This window comes from Suncus etruscus, chromosome 1 (genome assembly GCF_024139225.1).
Source record: "Suncus etruscus isolate mSunEtr1 chromosome 1, mSunEtr1.pri.cur, whole genome shotgun sequence".
In the NCBI taxonomy this organism is placed as follows: Eukaryota; Metazoa; Chordata; class Mammalia; order Eulipotyphla; family Soricidae; genus Suncus; species Suncus etruscus.
In genome coordinates, this window is record NC_064848.1 from 7,432,470 (window position 1) to 7,460,053 (window position 27,584).

A 27,584-nucleotide genomic window follows, 5' to 3' on the forward strand; every position below is an offset into this window, starting at 1 on the left:
CCAACCCGGGTTCGATCTCCAGCCCCTTATAGAGTCAGTCCCCCTGAGCCCCCTCCAGGAGTGATCTCTGAGCGCAGAGCCAAGAGTGAGGGGCCCTGAGCCATCCCCGCCTCCACCAAAGGGCACGGGCTTTTTCCAAGCGAGCGACTTTTTCCAAGCTAAGACTGGCCCCCTCGGCGTTAGCGCGCCCTTTTTCCACGCTAGCGTGGCCAGTCTCCCTCGTTTGACAGGTGACGGGAAGCTGCTTCCGGAGCGTCTCGGGCCGGTGGGAGAAAGCGGAAGCGGAAGCGGAAGCGCAACCGGCTGCTCGCTTGGCCACGCCTCCACGCCGCGCCGTCGCCACGGCGACCGCCGTCGCCACGCCCCTTCCTCGAGGCTTGGCCACGCCCCCCAGGAACCCGGAAGCGCCAGGCTGGCTGGCTGGCTGGCTTGCTCGCTCGCTCACGGCCGCTCCGGCGGACCGAGTGCGGCGGCCCGGGGTGTCAGCCGCGCGCCCCGCCCCTCGGAGGCCGCCCCGCAGCGCCCCCGACGCCCCTCGGGCTCCCCGGCGCCCCCGGCCCAGCCGCTTTCCTCCCCCGCGCCGGTGTCTGAGCCCAGAGCTCCCTCGGGGTCGCCCCGGCAGGTGAGGGTCGGGCCGGGTCTTGTAGGCCCCGGGCAGCGGGAGTGCGGCTGGAGGATGCCCGGGCTGTGCTGCAGGAACGGGGGGCCCGGACGGCCTCTGTCGGGGTGTCTGAGTGTGGCCCGGTCCATGTGACCATGCACATGACTGACTGGGCGTCCCTGTGTGCGTGTGCATCCGTGTGGAGTCGCGTGTGAGCTCAAGGGTCGTGCCTGGGGGACTCCCTGTGTCCAGTACTCACTGGTGGGACAAGCAGGGGGGGACCCGGGGCGGGCTGCCCAGGTCCTGCCAGGACTTCTTCTGCCAAGCAATCACCAGCAAGTGTGTCAGTGAACTTCGAAGAACTCTTTATTTTTTTTTATTTTGCAGCTTGCCACATTTGCTATATGCATCTATTGCTGCTAAGAAGCTTTTTGGTAGAGTCTTCAGGGGTTTCTGAGTAGAGCATCCTGTCATCTGCAAACAGTGAGAGCCTGGCTTCTTCCTTTCCTATCTGAAGAACTCTTCAGGGCCCGGAGAGATAGCACAGCGGCGTTTGCCTTGCAAGCAGCCGATCCAGGACCAAAGGTGGTTGGTTCGAATCCCGGTGTCCCATGTGGTCCCCTGTGCCAGCCAGGAGCTATTTCTGAGCAGACAGCCAGGAGTAACCCCTGAGCAACGCCGGGTGTGGCCCAAACCCCCCAAAAAAAGAACTCTTGAGCGGGGTGGATCCGCTGTGTTGGCCCGTCTGAAAAGCACCGATGTCCCTTGTCATTGCCAAGTGAGGAAAATCAGACCAGAGCATCTTCCCTATGCTGTTAGCGACCTAGAAGTTCTGCACTGATGCAGCTTCTTTGTCTCCACCCACTGCATTCCAGTTCCTTGTTGGCACAAAAGTTCTAAAAGACCCAGGGACCATTAAGAGTTCTCCAAAACTTTTAGCCAACATCAGCCCCGAGATGAGGCTTCTCGGCAGAATGACATGTAGTGGCTTTTCCTCCCAAGAGGCCTAGAAGGTCTTGGTATAAAAGAAGGACACGTCTTTCCTGAAGAGCACTGCAGAAGAATAACATGGTGGTGGGGGGCGGAGAGATAGCATGGAGGTAAGGTGTTTGCCTTTCATGCAGAAGGTCATCGGTTCGAATCCCGGCGTCCCACATGGTCTCCCGTGCTTGCCAGGAGCAATTTCTGAGCATGGAGCCAGGAATAACCCCTGAGCACTGCCGGGTGTGGCCCAAAAACCAAAAAGGAAAAAAAAAAAAAAAAGAATAACATGGAGGCCAGAACAGTAGTACATGGGGATAGAGCACTTGCTTGCTGACCTGGGTTCAATTCCAGCACCACATCTGGGCCTCCAGGAGTAAGCCCTGGCCTCTGCGGGGTGTGGCCCGAAAACCAAAACTAAAACTGTACTCGTTTGGCTAGACGTGCATTACTAAGCCAATTGCTTCACTGAGAGGCTTTCAGATTCTCATATTTTGTCCTTGGTGCTATTGATAATAATCATATGTAGGTCAACTACAGGTAGAGGCAGAGCATCAGAAACTTCTGGCTGGTTTTGTAAGGCTGGTTTTGTGTCAACTATTGTGAAGGTCCCAGAGGCAACACAAAGCTCTGGAGAGCAGACTTTGTACTTGGAAACCCTCAGTTTTGCTCCTGGAACCATATACTTCATGGATCACTGTAGAGAGGGATCCCAGAGCACCAACAGGTAGAGGCACCCACACCTTCCCCTCAAAAAAACAAAATGTTTACCATTTTATTTCAAAACAGGCAGTTTTCTTTTTTTTTTGTTTGTTTTTGGGCCACACCCGGCGATGCTCAGGGGTTACTCCTGGCTGTTTGCTCAGAAATAGCTCCTGACAGGCACGGGGGACCATATGGGACACCGGGATTCGAACCAACCACCTTTGGTCCTGGGTCGGCTGCTTGCAAGGCAAACGCCGCTGTGCTATCTCTCCGGGCCCAAAACAGGCAGTTTTTATCATTGTACAGAGACCAGTTAAGCAGGCCCTAGGAGGGATTTCTGTAGGCATGATTTAAGGCTAATCTCTGCAGGCCCTCTCCCATCATCTTCAATAAGAGCATTCGTCTTTATGAGGAACTGAATCCCAAGAGAGAAGTCAGTATTATTCTGGCAGTGCATCTTTCTTCTTTCTTAATACTGACCGGTTGGGTCACAATCTCAGTGAACCTTTGCCATCTATAGAAAGTTTCTCTCGTGACCTGAAAAAATATAAGTAGCCTTTACTGGGAAACAAACTTTCTTTTCATACTGTTCCAGCTGCCTTCCTTTTGCAGCAGTGAAGTTTTTTTTCACCTAGATGTCAGCTGGTCAGAGGCAACATTTGCTCTTGAACTTACCTTTCATGTTTTGCCAGACCAGCACAAGTGTCCAAACCACTTGTCTCCACAAAAATTCCATTGTTGGGTAGAATGTCTCCATCCAGCAAGACTCATTATAAAATGTACTGCTAAACTGAGGTCGTTGTAGATCATACCAAGGACTGTGGTAAGGGACTTCTTTCTACTTCTTATTAGGGAGAAAGTGAATGACTAAAAGTGTGTGCCTGATTGTGATAGGAATTTGGTGGTAGTTTGGTTTGTTCTTTGCAAATGATTCAAAATTGTGAATGATTAACTATCCCAAGTTTGGTAAATCCTGAAGCAACTTCCTGGCTTTACTTCACAATGGTGTTCTATAACTCTTTTGAAATGTTCCTTGCTAAAGTTGTTTTTGATATTTTTTTTCTTGTAGAGAAAATGATAGAAATGCAAGTCTAGAAAATTTGGCCATCAGAAAATATTTCAATTATATAGGAATGATTTAAGTGAAAATATTAGAAAATATTCCAGCAGAAACTATTTGTGCTCATTACTTTCAATTAAAAATAAAAACAAATTTAGAAGAAGATAATAAGTTTAAAATGACTTTCTTAAATTACTGATATTTAAGAGAAAATAGATATTCAAAGAATGACCTTATTTCACTATAAATAATAGTCATGAATCTGAATATGGATTTTTAGCTGATACAGTAAATTGTGTGTATATGTGTTACTTAAGAGCAATTAAATTTGGGGATAGGGCACATCTGGCAATGCCAGGGGTTACTCCTGGCTCTGCACTGAGGAATTATTCCTGCCAGGCTCAGGAAGCCATAAGGGACACCACGGATCGAACCTGGGTCAACTGCATAAAAGATAAACATCCTGCCTGTGGTACTATCACTCCAGTTTAGCAATTAGGTTTTTTGGTTTTTGGTTTTTGGGCCACACCCAGTGATGCTCAGGGGTGACTCCTGGCTATGTGCTCAGAATCACTCCTGGCTTAGGGGACCAGATGGGATGCCAGGGATCAAACCGAGATCCCTTGATCAGCTGCGCGCCAGGCAAATGCCCTACTGCTGTGCTATCACTCCAGCCCCAGCAATTAGATTTTAAGAAAATGTTTCTAATAGTACTACCCCAAAAGATACCCATCCAGCAAGACTTACTTATTATTATTACCATTTACCATTTTGGGGTTCCAGAGGTTAGAGGTAACTGTGGGTGCTCCTGAGTGCCTGTGTTCCCAAAGGGTCAAGAAGGAATGTTCATGTTCTGTTAAGTCTAGAGTCCCCTCTGTGGCATTCCAGAGTGCCCACTCACAAGGACAGCTCTGAGCCAGCCAACGAGTGAAGTCAGTCCTAGTCTCTACCACATACTAACCCTGCTAGGAAGTCCCGACTAAGGTCAAGGTGCAAAGCCGTTCTCTGAATTTTTCTAACCCAGTTCCTCATTGGGCAATAGAATCTGCAACAGAGAACTATCATTTCAAATTCCTTATGACGAAATATGGAGGACTGAGGGAAGAGAAAAGTGGACTATGCCAGGCCAAACTAGTACTTGTAGATTAGTGGGGCCACTAGTCTTGCCTTGAACAACGTGATTCATTGCAATCAATACCTGGTGCCTGCTGTGTGCCATGCCCAACTCTAGCTTTGGTGAAACAGTTGTAGATATGAAAATATGACTGAAATAATCTGTGGCTTTTCCAAGATTGGTAAAGTTAGAAATGGCCAGTTGAACAGCAGAGGCTCACACATTCTTCCTCTATGGCACATGTTTTGTTGGTTGCTGTTACAGGGCTTTCAAATCTCTTTCTGAGGCTCACTGTAGTGACAGTTTGGAGCTTAACTAGTGGCTAGTCTCCATGTATTAGATATGCACAGGAGCTTCTAGAACTCTGTTTCACTTTAGTTAAATTTATGGCATTTGGGAAAACTTACAGTAACTCCCTTCGCTAGTGTGGATCATTCAAATTCTGTCAGAACCACAAACTCAGGGACTAAAAAGCAGGGTCAGTGGCTGCAGTGTGATGGAATGACTCAAATCTCTAAAGGTCCAGAGTTGAGCAGCTACAGTTTGTCTTTGGAATTCAAGACCAGGCAAAACCATGCTTTAGAGTCCTTATAAAAGTAAGTAAAGTAGAAAAATCAAATTCTGTCAGACAGAATTTAATCTTTTTTTTTTTTTTTTTTTTGGTTTTTGGGCCACACCCGGTGACGCTCAGGGGTTACTCCTGGCTATGAGCTCAGAAGTTGCTCCTGGCTTGGGGGACCATATGGGACGCCGGGGGATCGAACCGCGGTCCGTCCTAGGCTAGCGCAGGTAAGGCAGGCACCTTACCTTTAGCGCCACCGCCCGGCCCCAGAATTTAATCTTGATTAAAATAGGTTCTTGAAATGTGTCCCAAGAACAGGTGATGGTATTATAGTTTTGAATCCTGTGCATAGGGCAGCTTGGAGTCAAGAACACATTGGCCTGAGCTAGAGCCATAGTACATCAGGGCAGGCGCCCCACAAGGTACCCCAAATCACAGCAGGAGTGATCCCTGGACTCAGAACCAGAAGTAAGCCCTGAGCACTGCTGGATGTGACCCCCCAAAAAGGCAAAGAAAAAAAGGTTGTCCTGTCTTTGGTCCTCTTTCTGCAGAAGCCATGGACCTTGGATAAGTTGTGTCAATGTTTGAGACCAGATTCTTTTAAGGACGAACTTATCGGGGATAGAATAAATATCTCAGAGGGCCCTTTGTTCTGCAGTGAGAAGGTTTCATCAAATTGCTTTCTGGAGTTTGTCTTTATACACTCATTTCTTTGGCTTGACTCTTTAACATTGCTGTTGCTAGGCCAGACTGTACAGTTAGTTCTGTAAACCTGAATTTTGACATGAACCCATGTGTTTTTATTTCAGGTTAACCTCCATTTTGCCTAATCATGGGAGAGATTAAAATCTCTCCTGATTATAACTGGTTTAGAAGTACAGTTCCCCTTAAAAAGGTATGTATGGCGTTTTCTTACTCCTGTTCTTTGCAAAATCTTCCACTGTCTTGTGGGTGAATGAAAACCACTGAGATTGGCAGGATGTTGGGTCACTGAGCTTAAAGCCCATCTTTCCTTGTTAGTGTATTGGGCTGAGACACATTCAGTGTCAAAGGTAGTATAATATACTTATTTTACCTTTGCTTTACGTTTCTGATTAAGCAGGAATATTTGTCCTCAGTGGGAATGTATGGAGCAATAGTAGCTATGAATATGAAGTAAGTACAGTCAGAGTCTAGTACAGTATTTACCTGTGCCTCGGATTAAAGATTTACTCTGGGTCACATGACTCATTCTATCGTGATCTGTTGGGAACCTTCTCTGTCTGGAATGTCTACATTAATCCCAAATGATTGCAGCTGTTCAGTTACACTAGAGTTTTGGTTTGTGTACGGAAGAGTAATTGTATTGTGATTTAAGACATTCACTGTTAGGTGCTAGAGAAATAGTACCATAGGTATGGTGCTTGCCTTGTATGTGGCTGACCTGGGGTTTGATCCCTGAAATCCAATATGGTTCCCTGAGCCCTGCAAGGAGTGATCCCTAAGTGCAGCGCTAAGTAAGTAAGCCTTGAGTATCACCAGGTAGGGGCTCCTCCCCCACAAAATAAAAATCAAATTAATTTTAAAACTAATTTGACCACTTACCAAAGAGCATTCTGCTTTATTTCTTGCTATTCAGGAAACTGTAGCCCTGCACTGTACCTGCCCACCCCCTCACCTAGTCCATGTGATTGAGATATCCTGATAAACTCAGTCTTGTGATGAGCAAACCCAGACGTCACATTTGTTTAAAGATTCTTGGAGGTGTCAGTGGCCCCATCAGCTTGCTCCAACAAGTCATCATAAATTTGCTAGATTTTTGTTGTTGTTGTTATTGAGTTATTTTGGTGGGGGAGGCCTTGGGGACATACCTGTGGTGTCTATGGACACTAACTGTGCTTATAGATCCTGGCGGTACTTAGTTATAGGGAGTACCTGGCAGTTCCCCCATTTTTCTTTTTTTTGGGGGGGGTGGCCACATTTAGTGGTGCTCAGAGGACCATGAGATACTGGAATGAACCCAGACTTTCATTATGCAAAGTATAAACTCAGTCTATCAAGTTATCTCTCCAACCCAATGTTGGATTTTAAATTATCTGACATGTAGCTTGTCTTCTGAAGATATTCTGACAAAATTATCACTGAATAAGCTCTAAGAAAATGGAAATTAATGGGGCTGAAGAGATAGGATAGTAGTGATGTAGCTTGCCTTGGATGCAACTGATGTGAGTTCAATCTCTAGCACCACATATGTCCCTTGTGCCTCACCAAGTGTGATCCCTGAGCACAGAGCCAGGAGTAAGCCCTGAATACTTCCAGTTGTAGCCCAGAACCAAAAAAAAATATGTTTTGTATTCAGAACATACTACTTCAATTACTTTTATAAGACTGGGATTTACTGAATATGCTGTGAAAGGTCACTAGTTTTATTGTTTTGTTTGAGGGGAGTTGTTTATTTTATTTTTGTTTTGAGGGGCCACATCCAATGGTGTTCAGGAGGTACTCCTGGCTCTGCACTCAGAAATTACTCTGGCACAGTTAGGGGACCATATGGAATGCTGAGGATTGAACGCAGCTCAGCCATATACTAGGTAAATGCCCTACCTGCTACACTATCACTCCAGCCCTGGTTATTAGAGAATTTTTGGGTTATAATGATAACTGAGAAGAAACAGGAAAGGCAAAACTGAATAGCAAAATATAAAAGATGACATGAGCAAGCAGAGCCTGGGGAAGTTTCATAGGAAATGGTGTCCCCTGCACCAGTCCTGCTCCATTGCCGTCATCCCTGTGCCTCCCTCAATAACACCAACAGGTACTTTTAGAACATAGAATCTGGAGAGGCTGGAGTGATACTGTAGAGCACTGCCTAGCACAAGGCTGACCTGGGTTTGATCCCTGGCATCCCATACAGTTACCTGAACATGGTCAGGTGTGGCCTAAAAAAACAAAAGAAAATAGAGCCTGGAGGCTTTAACTTTTTAACATATAAATGGGACAGGTAGTAATTTGCATTGGCCAAAGGTCGCACAGTTAGTGACCAGAGAGTGTAGCAAGTAGCATGTTTGCCGTGCACATAACCTTGCAGATAGACACTAGTTTGATCCCAGCACTGCATATGATTCCCGTATCCTGTCAGAAGTCATCCCCTGGGCAGTGGTAAGTGAAAAATGAAGTAAATTCAAGCAGTCAATGTACTTCTCCTAATATCACCACAAGTTCACAGAAACTACAAATAATGAGACACGAAGCACTAATACTGTCCTGCAAAAGCTGACTGACCCCGTGCTGAGCATATATGACACTCTCAGCTTTTAATGTTCATCTCCTCCCTGCCCATTGTCCCAACTAAGCCAGTGTTCCCTGGTGCCATTCCCCCCCCCCCCCACTGCTGGCTGAGTGGTTTACAAGTTTCCCAGGGGGCAGTGACACATCTGCCTGCCTCCGACCTGTCTTCCCCTTGCTCTGTCAAGTTTTTGAAATGGCACCTGAGTGGTACTGTCTGCACAATTTCTGCTGAGAGCTTCAAGCCTTGACATTCTCTTTCCACTTTGACTCTCTGTTTCAGTCAGCCCCTACCTACCCTCACACACAAATATACATGCAGATACACCATACACACATGTAAACACACATGCTTATATACATGCTCCAGTGTATAGATATATATGTAACATATATCAAGGTATAAATGCATACTCACATGCACAGATACATATATGCATATATACACATATATGGATACAGAGAAGAAATAAGTTGCCAGAAATGAAGTCTAGCTGAGGGTAAACAAAATAGACTTCACCTTGGGTTGGAGAGATCACTTGATAGACTGAGTTTATACTTTGCATACTGAAAGTCTGTTTCATTCCAGTACCACATGGTCCTCTGAACACCACTGAATGTGGCCCAAAAAAAGGAAAAATGAGAGAACTGCCAGGGTACTCCCCTATAACTAAGTACCGCTAGGATCTATAAGCACAGTTAGGAATAGTCCATAGACAACACAGGTATGTCTCCAAGGCCTCCCCCACCAAAATACCTCAATAACAACAACAAAAAAAAATCTAGCAAATTTATGATGACTTGTTGGAGCAAGCTGATGGGGCCACTGACACCTCCAAGAATCTTTAAACAAATGTGATGCCTGGGTTTGCTCATCAACTTGTCACAAGACTGAGTTTATCAGGATATCTCATTCACATGGACTAGATGAGGGGGTGGACTTCACATGCTGAGGAGTGGAAAGGAAACATTTCTATTAATGACAAGTAACTGGGTGAAAATCATTCTGTAGAATGTTTTCTTAGCACTAAAGAAGGAAAGGGCATCTAAAGCAGTTTATTGGACATGCTAATCAGCAGTTTGCGTAGAATTGCCAGTGGAATGACAGTGATAAATGACGGTGTAAAACTAGATCTACATGCTGACCCTTTTCTCCCCCAAACTTCCACTTCAGATTATTGTGGACGATGATGACAGTAAGATATGGTCACTCTATGACGCAGGCCCCAGAAACATCCGGTGTCCACTCATATTCCTGCCCCCAGTCAGTGGAACTGCAGATGTGTTTTTCCGGCAGATTCTGGCTTTGACTGGATGGGGTTACCGGGTCATCGCTGTAAGTACCATTGAGTCAGCAGTCACACAGAGCTCTGGGTATGGAACATGGGCCTCCTGCATGCAAAGCTTGTGTGCTCTAGCCCTTTGAACTCTCTCTGGACCTGGTACAGTGTTTTTAAAGGCTTCATAAAAATCACACCTCCTTTCTATTATCTGACACAGATTCTCAGATTTCCTATTTGGAAGTCTGTCTCCAGCCTGTCTCAGAATTGTGAAATTGTATCCATAAATGGAACTTTAATATTCAAAGTAAAATATTAGAGGCCAGGATAATGACCTAAGGGCTGGAGGTATGCTTGTATATTGGCATCCTGGAGTCAGTGTCTGGCATTGCCAAGGAATGCACTTCCCCAAAACATATTACAGCAAATTTGAGACTCCTCTACAATTCAAGATCCAGCCCATTGAGTTGTAATGATAGAATGAATCTAAGTGTTTCAAACAAACTTGCTGAGAGATTGCGATGTCTTAAGAGAGGGATCACCTCTTGCTACGCTGCCAGCCTTGCCCCTCAGCACAGTGTTCAGGGGTATGATGCTTCCTGCGCTTAGCCATCCTGGGGGCTGTGCAATGCAAGGGTTGAATTCTGGGCATCTGCATGCAAAGCGTGTGCAGCAGCCCTTTGAGTCAGCTTTCCAGCCCTAGCGGGGGATTCTTTATTGACAAGTCTGAGTCCTCAGAAATGAATGAGCACCCATGTTTTATTTTCTTCATCATGTTAACACTGATATCTAGGCTGTTTTAGGATCAAGCATCTGATGTTTTTTGCCGAGGGGTACAAATATAGGCAAGAAATCAGATAGAGGGGGGCCAGAGAGATAGCACAATGTGTAGGTCATTTGCCTTGCATATAGCCGACCCAGATTCGATCCCCAGCACCCCATATGGTCCCCCAAGCCTGCCAGGAGTAATTCCTGAGCACATAGCCAGGAATTACCTGAGTGCCATTGGGGGTGACTTAAAACACACACACACACACACACACACACACACACATCAGATAACAGGACCAGAGATAATTCAGGGGTGAAAGTGTGTGCCTTGAATGCAACGACTCAGCTGTAATCCCTGGCACCACATGATCCCCAAGCATCACTGAGTACAACCCTTCTTTGTCCTGGGAGGCCCCAGGACTATCTATAGCCTGGTTGATCCCCCAGCACTGAAAGGCCCGAGCAGCACCAGGTCCCTTTGTCCCAAGCATTGAACCTTGCCAAGCTGATCCTGGAAATCACTGGAGGAGTCCACTGAATGTCCTGAGCACTGCTTGGGAGGGAAGAAAATCAGAATGACCAAGTCATTTAACAAAAGAGAAATTACTTTATTGAATTCCCCTTAAAAAGTGGAAGTCAGGGGCCGGAGATATGGCCTTGCACATAGCCAATCCAAACAGACGGTGGTTCGAATCCCGGTATCCCATATGGTCCCCCAGGCCTGCCAGGAGTGGTTATTGAGTGCAAAGCCAGGAGTAACTCCTGAGCTCTGCTGGGTGTGACCCAGAAGCAAAAAAAGTAGAAGTGGGGGTCAGAGCAATAATACAGTGTGTAGGGCGCTTGCCTGGTACACAGCCCATCCAAATTTGATTCCTGGCACCATATGTGACTCCATGAACCCACCAGGAGAGACCCCTGAGCACAGAGCCAGGAGTAAATTCTAAACACTGTCAGATATGCTTCTCCCAAAATAATAAATAAAAATGAAATATGGTGGGGCCGGGTAGGTGGCGCTGGAGGTAAGGTGTCTGCCTTGCAAGCGCTAGCCAAGGAAGGACCACGGTTCGATCCCCCGGCGTCCCATATGGTCCCCCCAAGCCAGGGGCGATTTCTGAGCACATAGCCAGGAGTAACCCCTGAGCGTCAAACGGGTGTGGCCCAAAAAACCAAAAAAAAAAAAAAAAAAAAGTATAAAAAAAAAAAAATGAAATATGGTAATTAATGGTTGGTTACTAGTTTGGACCATACCTGGCTGTGCTCAGTTTAGTACTGACTCTGTGCCTCCTGGTGGTGTGTGATAGGATACTCTGTGCAGTGCTGGGGATCAAATAAGGGTCAGCAAGGCAAGAGCTTCACCTGTTGTACTGTCTCTCCAGTCCCTCCTTAGTATACAGATTTATTTTTCTTTTTAGCACTTCTAAACCATAATTCAGAGTGAAATTATTATTGAGGGAAAGCTGTATTCGTTCCTTGATTGGGTTCTGCTCTGTTCATCCTTGAATCTCAAAAAGCCTTAACTAGTTTGAAGGAAGAATGGTGAGAATTTAAAGAGCAGAGCTTGAGCACTGAGAAGTCCTATTATTTGAATCCTAAATATTTCTGATATATATGAGTTACATTTTTGCCTTTAAAAGTTTTTTTAGCGAATTCTAAATGGTTCTTATTTCAGTTACAGTATCCAGTTTATTGGGACCATCTTGAATTCTGTGATGGATTCAGAAAACTGTTAGACCATTTGCAGTTGGATAAAGTGAGTACCTGAAATCAGTTACTTATGTTTTCTCCCTTCACCCATCCCCATTCCATCATCAGGGATGAAACCCAGGCCACTCATATGCAACTTGAGTATTGATTTTGTTTTGTGTTCTTTCGGGGTTTTGTTGTTTTTGGCAACATTCAGCAGTACTCAGGAGCTATTTTTATTCTTTGCTAAGGAAATGACATTCTAATGGTACTCAGGGGCCATATGTAGAAACAGGGATTGGAAATGGAGTTCGTCTCTTCTAATCTCTGTGGCTACCCATTGATTTTAAATGCAAACATTTACATGAAAAAGCCCTAGTGTAATTTTTGCTTTAATAACAACTTTTATGAGCTACAATTACATACTTTACAATTTAGCTAAAATATATAATTTAATGGTTTTTAGTATGTTCTCAGGTACATACCATCCTCACAGGGTAGTCCATTTTAGAACTTTTTTTTTTTTTGACTCACCCAGCAGTGCTCTGGGGTTACTCCTGGCTCTGTGCTCAGAAATCACTCCTGGCAGGCTCGGGGGACCATCTAGGATGCCGGATTTGAACCACCATCCATCCTGAATTAGCTACATGCAAGGCAAATGCCCTACCGCTGGGCTATCTCTCCGGCCCCATACTTTAGAACTTAAAATTTTGAGGGATTCTTCTAGGGACCAAACCCAGAACCTTACCTATGCAAATCAAGCACTTTGTTGCTGAGCTACATCTCTAATTTTAGAACTTTTAAAAAAAAAGGGGGGGGGCCAGAGAGATAGCACAGTGGCATTTGCCTTGCAAGCAGCCGATCCAGGACCAAAGATGGTTGGTTCAAATCCCGGTGTCCCATATGGTCCCCCGTGCCTGCCAGGAGCTATTTCTGAGCAGACAGCCAGGAGTAACCCCTGAGCAACGCCAGGTGTGGCCCAAAAAACAAAAAACAAAAAACAAACAAAAAAAAATTGGGGGCCAGAGAGATAACATAGAGTCAGGGTGTTTGCCTTGCATGCAGAAGGACAGTGGTTCGAATCCCGGCATCCCACGTGGTCCCCTGGGCCTGCCAGGAACGATTTCTGAGCGTAGAGCCAGGAATAACCCCTGAGCGCTGCCGGGTGTGACCCAAAAACAAACAAACAAAATTTACTGTAACACCATGGTTTACCAAGTTGTTCATAATAGTTGTTTTAGACAATAAATGTTCAAACACCAAGACCACAACTAGTGTGACTTTGCCTTCACCAGAGTCCTCAATCTCCCACCCACCACCATAGCCAGCTTTTATCCAGACACAAACAAATTTACTTCATATTGTTTGTTGCAACACAAAGTCAAATGGTATTATCAAAACTGAGATCATTACAGGTCAATTTGAAATAATTGTTGTTTTTGTTTTGTTTTGTTTTGTTTTTTGGGGTTTTTTTTTTTGGGTTTTGTTTCTGTGTTTTGTTTTTTTGGGTCACAGCCAGCGGTGCTCAGGGGTTACTCCTGGCCTCCACGCTCAGAAATTGCTCCTGGCAGGCTCAGGGGGCCATATGGGATGCTGGGATTCTAACCACTGTCCTGCATGCAAGGCAAATGCCCTACCTCCATGCTATCTCTCCAGCCCCTAATTGTTGTATTTTTTTTATGGAGTACTAAAGTCAGTGTCTTACATGAACTGTAGTTGGTGTTAGCTGAGTCTTCTCTTGTTACTGTTTAGGCTCACTGAGCTTAGTATATTACTGTGTAACTCTCCCATCGGATTTCCTGTGATACTACTGGCTGACACTGAAATTTTGAGGTATCGGGGCCGGGCGGTGGCGCTAGAGGTAAGGTGCCTGCCTTGCCTGCCTTGCCTGCACTAGCCTAGGACGGACCGAGGTTCGATCCCCCTGCGTCCCATATGGTCCCCCAAGCCAGGAGCGACTTCTGAGCACATAGCCAGGAGTAACCCCTGAGCGTCACCGGGTGTGGCCCAAAAACCAAAAAAAAAAAAAAAAAAAAAGAAAATTTGAGGTATCCAGCATCTATAGATCTGGAACAAATTTGATGGCTTAGAAGTTTTGATGGCTTAGAAGTTTGATCAAGTTGTAGAGCTAGATCGTTTCTGTTGGCAGTTATTAGTATGGTGGTGGCTGCTGTGGTTCATGCAGAGGGGACTCTGCCCCCCACCTGTTCTAAGAAGACCCCAATTTTCAGCCCCGACCAGACTACTTGGAAGAGTTGGCGGCCATTATTTTCTTTTGAAGCTTGGTGGAGGAGCTGTGCCATTTTTCTTCTGGGAAAATGATGGGTGTGGGTAGAGACAGATGATTTTCCAGAGTCAGGGTAGGTGTGGGGGAACTCGGTGCACCCCCATTCCAGAAATATCCCAGAGTTTTCAGCCTATAGCCTGGTCCCACCTGAGAGAGAAGGTTCAGCTGCTCATATTATTTGAGTTCAGTTGTGGAGCTGTGGTGTGTCTTGTCAGAGGTGTTGGGTGTCGTGCAGGCAGCTGTGGCTTTAGGCAGAAAGGGGAATCTACCTCCACCAATTCTGAGAAGAACCCAAAGGAATCAGTCAGATCAGATTTCTAGGGAAGAGTCAGTGATCATTATTTGTTTTGAAGTTTGGTATAGGAACTTGGCCATTTTTCTCTTAAAACAGTTTTACTCTCCAATGAAACTATATTCCTTAGCAATTACTCCTCCTCGTAACCAGTAATCTTATCCACTTTGTCTCTATGGAATTCCCAGGTCTACAGATTTTATGTACGTGGAATAATACAATATGTGGCTTTTGCCAGCTTTTTCACTCTGTTTCCAAGGCTCCTTTAGGATCAGCACTTTATTCTCTTCATTAACAAATAATAGTCTATTGTATAATCATTCACATTTTGTGCATATCTGGTTTGTACTATCAGGCTGTTACAAACAATAAACATTCTGTTCAAGTCTTTATGTAGATGTAGGCTTCTTATTCTCTTAAATAGATATATTTGAGAGTGAAATTACTAGGTCATTCTTAAACACATACTAAGTATTTTGTTTTCTAATGAAATAGGAATCATATTTTTTTAATTTATCTTTGGTTTGGGCCATACCCGGCAATGCTTAGAAGTTACTCCTGACTCTCTGCTCAGAAATCACTCCTGGTCATGCTCAGGGGTTCATATAAGATGCCAGGGATCACACTTGGGTCAGCTGCCAACAAGGCAAGCATGTTATTTATTGTATAATCTCTCCAGACCCTGATTTGTGTTTTTTAACTTGTATAATTTGTGTATACGGTTGTTTTGCTTTACAGAGTGGCTAAGTTGCACTGAAATGCAACTTGTCCAGCATTTCTAACTCATATAGATAGATCAGCTTAGTCTCCAGTGGTGAATTTAGTCACAACACTTGATTTTTAAACAAGGAGTGATCATTGCTTCAGGACTTCCCACATTTGTTTACAATTAGGTTCATCTTTTTGGAGCATCTTTGGGAGGCTTTTTGGCCCAGAAATTTGCTGAATATACTCACAAATCTCCCCGAGTCCACTCTCTCATTCTGTGCAACTCCTTCAGTGACACTTCCATCTTCAACCAAACTTGGACTGCAAACAGGTGAGACCAGAGACATTCAGCCAGAATCTTTAAGACTTTTATCTTGTGAAATTTTAGAATGTTGGTTTGAAGGTTTTTTTATGTTTTGTTTTGGTTTGGTTTGGTTTTTGGGTCACACCCGGCAGTGCTCAGAGTTCTGCTCTCAGAGATTGCTTCTGGCAGGCTCGGGGGACTATATGGGATGCCAGGATTCAAACCACTGGCTGTCCTGAATTGGTTGCTTGCAAGGAAACGCCCTACAGCTGTGCTATCTCTCCAGCCCAGTGGTTTGGTTTTTTTTGTGTGTGCTGTGCAGAGGGAGAGGTCAACTCCACTTTTTGCATTGAAAATTAGAAACAAATGGTGATAGTACAGAAAATAGGGCACTTTCCTTGCTCAGAGCTGACCTGGGTTTAATCACTGACATCCATATGGTCTCTGGAGCACTTACAGAAGTGATCCCTGAGCATTGTCAGGTATGGCCCCAAACCAAAGTAAGAAGCAACAAAAAATAGAAAAAAAACTACCCCCCTTGTCTCTCTTACACACAAATAGAAATAGGTGGGTCTAGACACACACACACACACACAAATAGAAATAGGTGGGTCTAGAGAGATAGTCCAGGAGGAAGACTTTGGATCCTCAGAACTTTATATGGTCCCTTGAGCCCCACCAAGAGTGATCCCTAAGCATAGAGCCAGGAGTAAGCCCAAGAACTGCTGGGTATGGCTCCAAACCAAATAAATTATTGACAGTATATAGAAATGCAGTTGTGGGGAAGAAGAGAGAGAAAGCAACGTGAAGCAGGGGTCAAGGGGCTACAAGTACATCAGTGTATAAAGAAGTGGTAGAGCTAAATATCCAACCCACAGAGTAGCAGCACTGAAAAGATCCTAACTTAAAAAATGTGCCTGTCCCAAAAACCAAAAAAAAAAAAAAAGGGGCCGGGCGGTGGCGCTGGAGCTAAGGTGCCTGCCTTGCCTGCGCACGGACCGCGGTTCGATCCCCCGGCGTCCCATATGGTCCCCCAAGAAGCCAGGAGCAACTTCTGAGCGCATAGCCAGGAGTAACCCCTGAGCGTCACAGGGTGTGGCCCAAAAACCAAAAAAAAAAAAAAAAAAAAAATGTGCCTGTCAGGGAAACTGGCTGGTGTGGGGTGAGGGATCCTGGGAGCCCTATTGCAGGGAAGAAGATACTGGTGGTAGGTTTGGTGCTGAAACATGGTATACCTAAATCCCAACTATGAATAACTATAAATCATGGTACTTTAAACAAATTAAAAGATAATGAACAAAATACAGTTTATTTTTGTATATTGATCTTGTATAATTTAATGTCCTTAAATACACTTTATTTTTAGTACATATATATATATATATTTATTTATTTATTATCTGTTTTTGAGCCATACCTGCCTGTGGTCAGGGGTTACTCCTAGCTCAGTTCTCAGGAATCACTCCTAGTGGGGCTCAGGAGACCATAAAGAATGCTGGGGATTAAGTCCAGGCTGGTTACATGCTATGCAGTTGCCCCCCCCCCACTATACTATCCTTCTGGTTTTCTTTTGTTTGTTTTCATAGATCTTAAGTGTTTTCAACATAGGCCAAAGAGATAATTTGACATGAGCATTCACATTTCTCTTTAGTGTATTTATAATGAAGATAATCTTATGCTTGCTGCAATGCTATCAATGCATATAGTTCTGTGTATCAGCAGATGATATCTTGAGGCACTGGCAGGTTTTTCATCGTGTTCCAACACAAATTGTTGTGCAATAAAATGTTCTCTTTCCCTTTCTGGGTTATTTCCCTGAGATAGTGCATACCCCCAGACCTCCAGTGGAGACGCCAGCACCTTCAGTCTCCTGAGACTGCCCCTCAGAAAGGCAATAGTAGGGGCTGAACAATAGTATCACAGGGAAGGTATTTGCACTGCATGCATCCAACCCAGGTTTAATCCCCACACCCTGTATGGTTTCCTGAGCCCAGAGTGAGGAGTAAGTAAGCCCTAAGCATTGCAGAGTGATGGCAAAACAACAACAACAACAAAAAAAACCATATATATAAATATAGGTGACATAGCAGTTTGGTGTGGGACAGTGGTTATTCCTCTAAATCATCCTCTCAATTTTATCAAAACCTTTTGCTGATCTTCTAGTGGCACCTTCATGCTGCTCCCCACCCTGGACACTACAAAGAAATTCAATGGCACACACACACATCTCACACACTTACATATGACCAGCTGGTTTTCAAAGAACATTATAGGTAATCATTGTTTTTACATACGCTTAAGCTCCTACTCTGATACAGGTTTGTTATTGTTTGGGGCTACATCTGACGATCCTCGGGGCTTTCTCCTGGCTCTATTCAAGAATCACTCCTGGTGGACCATGGAGACCATCTGGGGTGCTGGGAATCCAACCTGGGTTGGCTATGTGCAAGATTAATGCTGTACCTGTTGTACTAATGCTCTGGCCCCTTATACATTTTTTTGGGGGGGTCACACCTGGCAACACTCAGGGGTTACTCCTGGCTCTATGTTCAGAAATCACTCCTGGCAAGCTCAGGGGACTATATGGGATGCTGGGATTCGAACCACCGTCCTTCTGCATGCAAGGCAAGATGCCTTACCTCCATCCTATCTCTCCGGCCCCCCTTTTACATTTTTTTAAATGTTTCCTGATTCGATCTTCATGAGTCTCAGCAATTTCTCAGATACATTAGCTAAAAATAATTCAGGTACATGATGCATTCAGGCTCATTGATTATGCCTCCTACTTTTGAAAACTGTTTGGATTTTGAGAAGGCAGGATCTGCTTTTGGCCACCAGCCACTTTTTAATCACATGCCGGAGTGCTCACACAGGTTTCCTATGCAGGTGGGGCAGATATCAGATTCACCACTCACCATGGCACACCTGGAACTTTAGAAGAGAAAGTTGGGGCTGAGAAATAGTACAGCAGATACTAGCCTTGGACACCTCCAACTCAAGTTGAGTTCTCTGCACTCTATATGATCCCCTGAGCCCTCCTGGAGTGATCCTTAGTGCAGAGGCAGGAGTAAACCCTAAACACCACTGTGTGTGGCCCAATAAACCAAAATAGAAGAAGGAGGAGTTGTTATAGTTGTCAAAACGAGAAATGTAAGACCAGAGAGAACATAGCAGATGAGCTCATGCACATGAGAAGCCTAGGTTTGAGCCTGAGCACTGCTGGAGCAGTCCCTAAGCACTGACAGATGTTGACTAATGGAATAAATATCAACTATAGACCACATACAAAAATCACCAAAGGTTGAAAGACCTTGTATTATTAGCCCAATTGAATTTCGTAGCAATAAACTTTGGGAAGTGTAATAATTCATTTTTTGAATTTTGAGATCTCTATGGCCTGTCAAATCAATCAAAAAGGTTGATTACTTGTGTTTTGGGGTGTTTTTTTTCCCCACACCTGGCGGTACTCAGGGCCTACTCCTGGCTCTCCACTCAGGGATCACTCCTGAAAGGCTCATGACCATATGTGATGCCAGGGATCAAACCCATCAGTCAATTTGCAGCAGGTATCCTACCTGCTGTATTATTACTCCAGTGACCATGAAGTTTGATTTGATTTTAATATTTTTTAACTTTATTGATTGATTGGTTTTGGGGCCACACACGGTGTCACTCTGAGGTTACTCCTATAGGGCTCTGCACTCAGAAATTGCCCCTAGCAGGCTGGGGAGCCATATGGGATGCCAGGAATCAAATCATGTCCCTCCCGGTTTGGCCACATGCAAGGCAAATGCTCTACCGCTTTGCTATCTCTCCAGCCCTTTTAAATTACTTTTATTTATTTATTTTGGGGTTACACCCAGTGGCGCTCAGGGCTTACTCCTGTCTTTGCACCCAGGAATCACTCCTGGCAGGCTTAGGGTACCATATGAGATACTAGGGATCGAGCCTGATTCAGCCATATGCAAGTCAAATGCCCTGCTTGATGTGCTATCACTCTGGTCCCTGATTTTTTTTTTTTTTTTTTTTTTAGCTTTTTGGGTCACACTCAGCACCTTTCAGGGGCTACTTCTGGCTCTGCACTCAGAAGTCACTCTTGGCTGACTTGGGGGACCCTATGGGATGCCATATGGGAATCGAACCAGAGTTTTTTCAGGGTTGCCTGTGTGCAAGGCAAACACCCTACTTCTATGCTATTGCTCTGGTCCCTGATTTTTTAAGTATTCTATTTTCCAAAGGAAATTGTTTAACTGGAAATAAGTTTCAATTAGAAGGGAAAAAAATCATGGTATTATCAAAATATAAAATATAGTATAAAATTATTCTTAATGCTCAAAATTTAAATCATGCTCATTCTTAACATTTTGAACTTAGAAAGGTGTATAGTAGGGCTGGAGTGGTAGTACATCAGTAGGTCGTTTGCCTTACACGTAGCCAACCTGGGACAGACTTGGGTTCAATCCCCGGTATCCCATATGGTCCCCTGAGCCTGCCAGGAGCGACTCCTGAGCACAGAGCCAGGAGTAACTCCTGAGTGCCACTGACTGTGGCCCAAAAACCAAAAAAAAAAAAAAAAAGGTGTGTAGAGAAATGTGTTGCTTTACAACTAGCTCTCTGAAGGGGAAGAATCTAGGTCTTTTTATCTCTAGATCCGAAGTCCTGAACTAATACAAAGCTTCAGTGTTGGGGCCGGAGAGATAGCATGGAGATAAGGTGTTTGCCTTGCATGCTGAAGGTCGATGGTTCAAATCCCAGCATCCCATATGGTCCCCTGAGCCTGCCAGGAGCGATTTCTGAGAATAGAGCCAGGAGTAACCCCTGAGTGCTGCCGGGTGTGACCCAAAAAAACAAAACAAAGAAACAACAAAGCTTCAGTGATGAGTTAATTATGTCTTTTATATGTCTTGAAAATTTAAATAAACAATTTTTGTTCTACAGCTTTTGGCTGATGCCATCGTTTATGCTCAAAAAAATAGTTCTTGGGAACTTTTCATCTGGCCCCGTGGACCCTCTGATGGCTAATGCCATTGATTTCATGGTGGACAGGGTAAGTGAGGATTGTGGCTTTGGGACATAGGTGCCTGTACTGGGAATGATCATGTCTGTACCACTGAGAATGTGTTAGAGGTGTTGGTCAAAAGTATTCCACATTAACTTGAATGCACCCCAAACAGCTATTCATCAAAATCAACTGGGAGAGTTCTTAGAATTCTAGATCCCAAAACATTCATACTGATAATCTGGTTGGTTTTGTTTTGTTTTGTTTCAGGGCCACACTTGGGGTGCTCAAATCTTGACTACACTCAGGGATTACTCCTGGTGGGATTTGGGGGACCATATAGGGTGTTAGGGATTGAACCCAATTAATTTGCATGCAAAGAAAAATGCCCTACGTACTGTACTATACTCTGGCCATAGAACTTGTTTTATTGTTTTGTTTTGTTTGGGGGCCACACCCAGAGATGCTCAGGGCTTACCCCTGACTGCTATCAGGAATTACTTCTGGCATTGCTTAAGGGGCCATATGGGATGCCAGTGACACATGCAAGACAAGTTCCCTTCCTGCTATACTATCTCTCTGACCCCCAAGGGAACCTCTCTCTCTATATATATATATATATTTTTTTGTAGGTTTTTTTTTTTTTTTTGTAGTTTTTTTGGGTCACACCCGGCAGTGCTCAGGGGTTACTCCTGGCTTCATGCTCAGAAATTGCTCCTGGCAGGCACGGGGGACCATATGGGACGCTGGGATTCGAACCAATGACCTCCTGCATGAAAGGCAAACGCCTTACCTCCATGCTATCTCTCCAGCCCCAGGAACCTATATTTTTACTAAACTTTCCCCCTATGTATTCACTCCAGATGAATCTGAGTTAGCCAGGACTTAGACTGGCATATAGGAACTAGTGGGCTGGATGATTTTTCTGCAATTTTTTTTTTTTTTTTGGTTATTGGGGTCACACCTGTCAGTGCTCAGGGGTTACTCCTGGCTCTACATTCAGAAATCGCTCCTGACAGGCTCGGGTACCATATGGGATGCCGGGATTCGAACCACTGATCTTCTGCATGCAAGGCAAACACCTTACTTCCATGCTATCTCTCTGACCTCTCCATTTTTTTTTTCCTGCAATTTCTTCAAGAGCTAAGATATCTTCAATCCCTACTGGTCACCTTGGAGCTATAGGATGGACTTCCTTTTAGAATCACTGGGATAAAGTGCAGCTCATGCTCAGAAAATAGAAATAACCACTCCTCCCCATTTCCTCCCTTATAGATCCTGATCTCCCATTTTAGTTCCTCTTCAGTGACTCTGACCCCACCATACAGATACTGTATTTCCAAGAAGCTTGATAAATCCAAGGGTCGAATGTGCAAACCAGAATTAATTCTGATACTTTGCCTGTCTCTTTCTGTAGCTGGAAAGTTTGGGTCAGAGTGAACTAGCTTCAAGACTTACCTTAAATTGTCAGAATTCTTACGTGGAGCCTCATAAAATTCGGGACATCCCTGTCACCATTATGGATGTAAGTTTTCTCTTTTTGGTTTGAATGATCTGTATATTTTTGTTTGTTGGTAGTGGTTTTTGTTTGTTTCATTGGGGAGACTCCCAAGTGGGGCTTAGTCTTGGCCAGCAGCACCACTGTTTCAGAACTTGAGACTGGAGTACTGAGATCAACCTGGGCCACCTCAAAGCAAGTACCTTAACAAGCCCTGTTATCTCTCCAGCCTGTCTGATCCTTTCATGTACTTGTTTGGGGGCCGTATCCAACTGTGCTCAGGGCTTACTCCTGGCTCTGTGCTTAGGAGATGTTCAGGGGACCCAATGTGATGCTAAGGATCAAGCCAGAGTCAGCTGTGTAAAAGGCAAACTTTCAAACCACTATCTCTTCTGCCAAAATGTTTCTATGTACTTGTCAAGATCTTCTATATTATTTTAGAACTTTTCAATGTTCCTCTTGAAATTCTACCTCAGATTTTTTTTAGCATCCCTTTGCGCAGTTTCTCAATTTTAAAAATTGTTAATTATCCATAATCTTTCCTGGCAGGAATAGCACCATTGAAATAAAAATAAATTTAGGTGCTGGAGTGATAGCACAGCAGATAGGGAATTTGCCTTACACACAGTCAACCCAGATTCAAGCCCTGGCATCCCATATAGTCCCTTGAACACAACCAGAAGTAACTCCTGAGCACAAGAGCCAGGTGTAATTCCTGGGCACTGCCAGGTGTTGGCACCAAAACAAAACAAAAGCAAAAAACTGGGATGGGGAATAAATTCAAATGCAAATTCTTAAGCATTTGTGTTCTTGTTCTTGCATTATATAGCACTGAAAAGGACAGAGAATCATGAATTCCAGAAAGTCTTGGGCTGTAGCTACAGTACAGGGGTTAAGGCATTTGCCTTGAATGTGACCGACCAGGTTCAATTTCCAGCTTTCTATATGGTCTCCTGAGCCCAGAGCCAGAAGTAAACCCTGCACTATCCGGTCTGGCCCAGAACCAAAGTAAATAAAAATGTATAAAATAATGAGATTTGGGAGAGGGGATAGGGGTTATCAGGTATTACATCTTTGTGCTCACATTGAACTATTTGGACCATTTGACCAAGTCTCTGAGAATAGCCCCCAATTGCTGCCCGGGAAGCCAGAAATGTTTGTGTACATGTATATACATATAAAAATAATAACTTTTTAAAACTGATTTATTAATGACTTCCAATATAGTAGAATTTCATGGGTTCATTTTTCTTCCTCTGCAGTGTTGGAGCCTCCCCTGTACATACTCTTTCCCCTTCTGGTAATTTTCAAGTCCAGAAGTGAGTTTTCTCGTCCCATTTGTTTGCTTTTATTTATATTAAGGTTGGAGTGAAGCCAACTGGAACTTGTTTTCCACTTCCTTATTTCACTTACCATAATCACTAGAATCTTGTCACTGTTTCTCAAAAGGCACAAACTTTTGGGGGGGGGAGGGAAGACTTGGGGGCCACACCTGAAGTACTCAGGGATTATTCCTGGCTCTACTCTCAAAATTATTTCTAGGGCTCAGGGGACCTATATGGGGTGCCAAGGATTGAACCTGGGCCAGCCACATGCAAGGCAAGTGCCTTGCCTACCAAATTATCTGTAGACTTCAAAAGGCACCACCTTATTTTTTAAAATAGTTGAATAGTAGATAGACCACAGCTATGTTGAATGGGCATTTAGCTTCATTCTATGTCTTGGCTGTTGCAAATAATGCTGTGTGAACATAAAGCTGCACTATCCCATTGAATCGGCTTTTCATTGCCTTTGGGTCAGTTCTTTGGAGTTTTCAATTATGATTGTTCACTGCTAATGTTGTTAACTGTCTCGATTTAGTTAACTAAATCAAACTGGATATTTAGGAAGAAATTCTTAAACATAGTTAAGGAAATCAACATTAGAAAAATTTTCCTCAAAGGAAAAGAGATATTTGGGGCTGGAATAGTTGTACAGCATGTAGGGCACTTGCCTTGTACACAGCCAACCCAAGTTCAATCCATATGGCCCCCTAAGCCCTGCCAGGAATGATCCCCGGCCAGAAGTCCTGAGCATTGCTATGTATGGCCCCAAAATAAAGACAAAAAAGAATAAGAAAAGATTTGGTTTGACAACAAAATCTGTAGTCAGGGGCCCGAGAAAAAGTGCAAGGGGTAAGACATTTTTCTTGCAAGTGACCAACCCAGGCTCAGTCCCTGGTGCCACAATCTCTGCTGGGATTGGTTCAAATCACACACACACACACACTCTTATATTTTTTTCAGGGCCAGTGTGATAGTACAACAAGTAGCTTGTCTTGCCTGTTGCAGACCTGGTTCAATTTCCAGTATCTCATTATGTTTCTGGAGCACAGCCAGGATGATCCCTGAGCTCAGAGCCAGAAGTAAGCTCCAAGCACCTCTGGGTGTGACCCAAAATCAAAAAATGACCCCCACCCCAAATTTTTTTCTTAATTTATAGCTACTGAGTTTGGAGGTGAAGCTGGCTAGGGGTTCGGTGAGATCCTCACTAGAATGAGGCTTTGCGGGGAGGGGGCACTAATGTGAAAGGAAATATGAGAATAGCAGGAAGTTTCTGCCTTGTGTATTTTCCAAAGGTGTTTGACCAGAGTGCACTCTCAATGGAAGCTAAGGAAGAGATGTACAAACTGTACCCTAATGCGCGAAGGGCTCACCTGAAAACAGGAGGCAATTTCCCGTATCTGTGCCGAAGTGCAGAGGTGAATCTCTACGTGCAGGTGAGTCCCTGCTCAGTTACCTTAAAACCACCTTAAAATAGGTAGAGTAAGGGGGCCCAGAGAGATAGCACAGCGGTGTTTGCCTTGCAAGCAGCCGATCCAGGACCAAAGGTGGTTGGTTCGAATCCCGGGGTCCCATATGGTCCCCCGTGCCTTCCAGGAGTTATTTCTGAGCAGACAGTCAGGAGTAACTCCTGAGCATCGCCGGGTATGGCCCAAAAACCAAAAAAAAAAAAAAAATAGGTAGAGTAAGAAAGTTTGTTTTGTTGCTTTTCATAATAGAATTAGAAAGTAAGAGAACTGCAGAATTATCTTTCCAAACGAGGCAGGGATAATATCTGGGGCCAGAAAGGTAGTATAGTGGGTAGGGTACTTGCCTTGCATGCGACAGACTGGGTTTGTGTCTGGCACTACTTATTCCCTGAACCCTTTAGGAATGATCACTCAGCACAGAGCCAGGAGTAAGCCCTGTGCATAGTTGTGTGTGCCCCCACCCCCACAAAACTATACAAAACAAAAAATATAGTGCCATATTCGGGAGACTTCAAGCAGGTTCTCTGGAAGTGCATGCACTGGGCCTCAACGACCACCATTCTCTGCTGAGAATGGACTGTGCCCTCAAAACACAAGATACTGTTAGATCCTCAGTGGGATCAGTCTGAGCTCCATGAATGACTGTCTAATTTTTTTGTTTGTCTTTGTTTTGGAATCACATCCAATGATGCTCAGGTGTTACTGCTGACAGTGCTCAGGAGACTGTATTGGATGCCCAGAATTGAACCCAGAGCTGGCCACATGCAAGGCAAAGACCCAAAGACCCTGTACTATCGCTCCAGCCCCTTGATCTAATTTTATTACATTTCACATATCTACATACATGCTCTTTTTCTTTTTTTTCCAATTTAGTCATACCTGGGAATGCTTGTGGGCCGTGCCCTTCCATGTGGTACTTAAGAACGGTTCAGTGCTGGGGCTCTAACCCAGGCCTCCCCATTGCAAAGCAAATGCCCTTTGAGTCACCTCCTTAACCCCCAAACACTGCTTCTTCATCCTCTAGACCTGGAATATTGCAAAGGGGTGAACAACTATTGCTTTGGCCATGTGGCAAAAAGTATCAAGAGCCCTGAATGGGGCTGGAGAGATAGCATGGAGGTAAAGCGTTTGCCTTGCATGCAGAAGGAAGGTGGTTCAAATCCCGGCATCCCATATGGTTCCCTGAGCCTGCCAGCAGCTATTTCTGAGCATAGAGCCAGGAGTAACCCCTGAGCGCTGCCAGGTATGACCCAAAACTCAAAAAAAAAAAAAAAAAAAGAGCCCTGAAAACTCCATCTTTTTTTTTTGTTTGTTTTTGTTTGTTTTTGGGTCACACCCGGCAGCGCTCAGGGGTTACTCCTGGCATGCTTGGGTGGACCATATGGGATGCCGGGATTCGAACCACCATCCTTGTGCATGCAAGGTAAACGCCTTACCTCCATGCTATCTCTCCGGCCCCTGAAAACCCCATCTTAATCTATGGCCATGGATCTAAGGATCCTAAATGCAGAGATAGTCACACATGTGGGTGTTCAGATAGTTGAGGCAAGGGGGACCCTGACTCCCCACAGCAGAGGGAAGGACAGACCAGAGGGGACAGGTGAATGCTTCACTGTTCATGAGCATCAGCAAGAATGTGGCGAGACAAGACACATAGTAAATGAAAACAGGACATAGTGGTTTTGAATTGTTCCCTGACGTTCCTATTCTCTCAAGATTTTTATGGTATATGCCACTCTGTGGCTTCCCAGGCACAAATATTAACCTGTATGACGTTTACCTTTCTGCAGATACATTTACTGCAATTCCATGGAACCAAATACGCAGCCATCGACCCATCAATGGTGAGCGCAGAAGAACTGGAGGTACAGAAAAACGGCCTGAGTGGTGGCACTGAGGAACAGTAACTGCAGCACTGGCCACAAAGGACAAGTCTGACGAGTTCCAGCGTGATCCCGCTCGCTCAGCCCCCTGAGTGCCCCAACCTATCCCCTTGAAGAGGCTGGTAGCCTCTTGGCAACAGGCAGCGGCTTCTCTGAGCCAGGGCACTGCTCCCTCTTCCTCTTTTTTAGCCTTTGAATTTAAAGAGGTACTTTTGGAGATTCCTGTTTTAAGAATCGCAACAATTTTGCTACCAAGGTCTTCACCACTGTGTTCTGAAGAGAATGTTAATGTTCCCCTTTTCTTTTGTCTTTACTCACTTGCTGTGTTAGTGCTGCACCATGTGGCCGCACCCATGTAGTCCTTGTTTTAACTGCCACGAGGGCCTCCCCTGTCCTGGGCTGTCCCGTAAAACGGCTCCTCCTCATGTCCAGTCAAGCAAGTGCTTTCCTGGTCACCCATCATCTTTCAACCATTGTGGGCATTTGGAATAAACATTCAATTTCAACGGTTGACTTTTGTGATTACTCTAGAATCTGCCTGACTGGGCTACATTAAACACAGGCCCTGTTCAAAAAAATAAATTTTGCGGGGGCTGGAGCTATGATAGCACAGTGGTAAGGCATTTGCCTTGCACATGGTCAACACAGAATAGACCCTGGTTCAAATCCCATATGGTCTCCCAAGCTTGCCAGGAGCCATTTCTGAGCACAGAACCAGGAGTAACCCCTGAGCGCCGCCAGGTGTGACCCAAAAACAAAAACAAAAAAAATTTTTTTGATTTTTCATTGCCGTATTGGATT

The 27,584-nt window shown here is 44.6% G+C and overlaps 1 protein-coding gene across 1 annotated transcript; it reads left to right on the plus strand.

The window, feature by feature from the left end:
- Positions 1–573: 573 nt before the first annotated feature.
- SPG21 (SPG21 abhydrolase domain containing, maspardin) lies at positions 574–27,289 on the plus strand. The gene is made up of 9 exons (XM_049778306.1): positions 574–622; positions 5,833–5,918; positions 9,462–9,623; positions 12,008–12,088; positions 15,494–15,639; positions 20,551–20,659; positions 22,029–22,136; positions 24,727–24,867; positions 26,691–27,289. Exons 2-9 carry the CDS (start codon positions 5,856–5,858, stop codon positions 26,805–26,807), a joined length of 927 nt encoding a protein of 308 aa, XP_049634263.1. The 5' UTR covers positions 574–622; positions 5,833–5,855; the 3' UTR covers positions 26,808–27,289.
- The last annotated feature ends 295 nt before the right edge of the window (positions 27,290–27,584 follow it).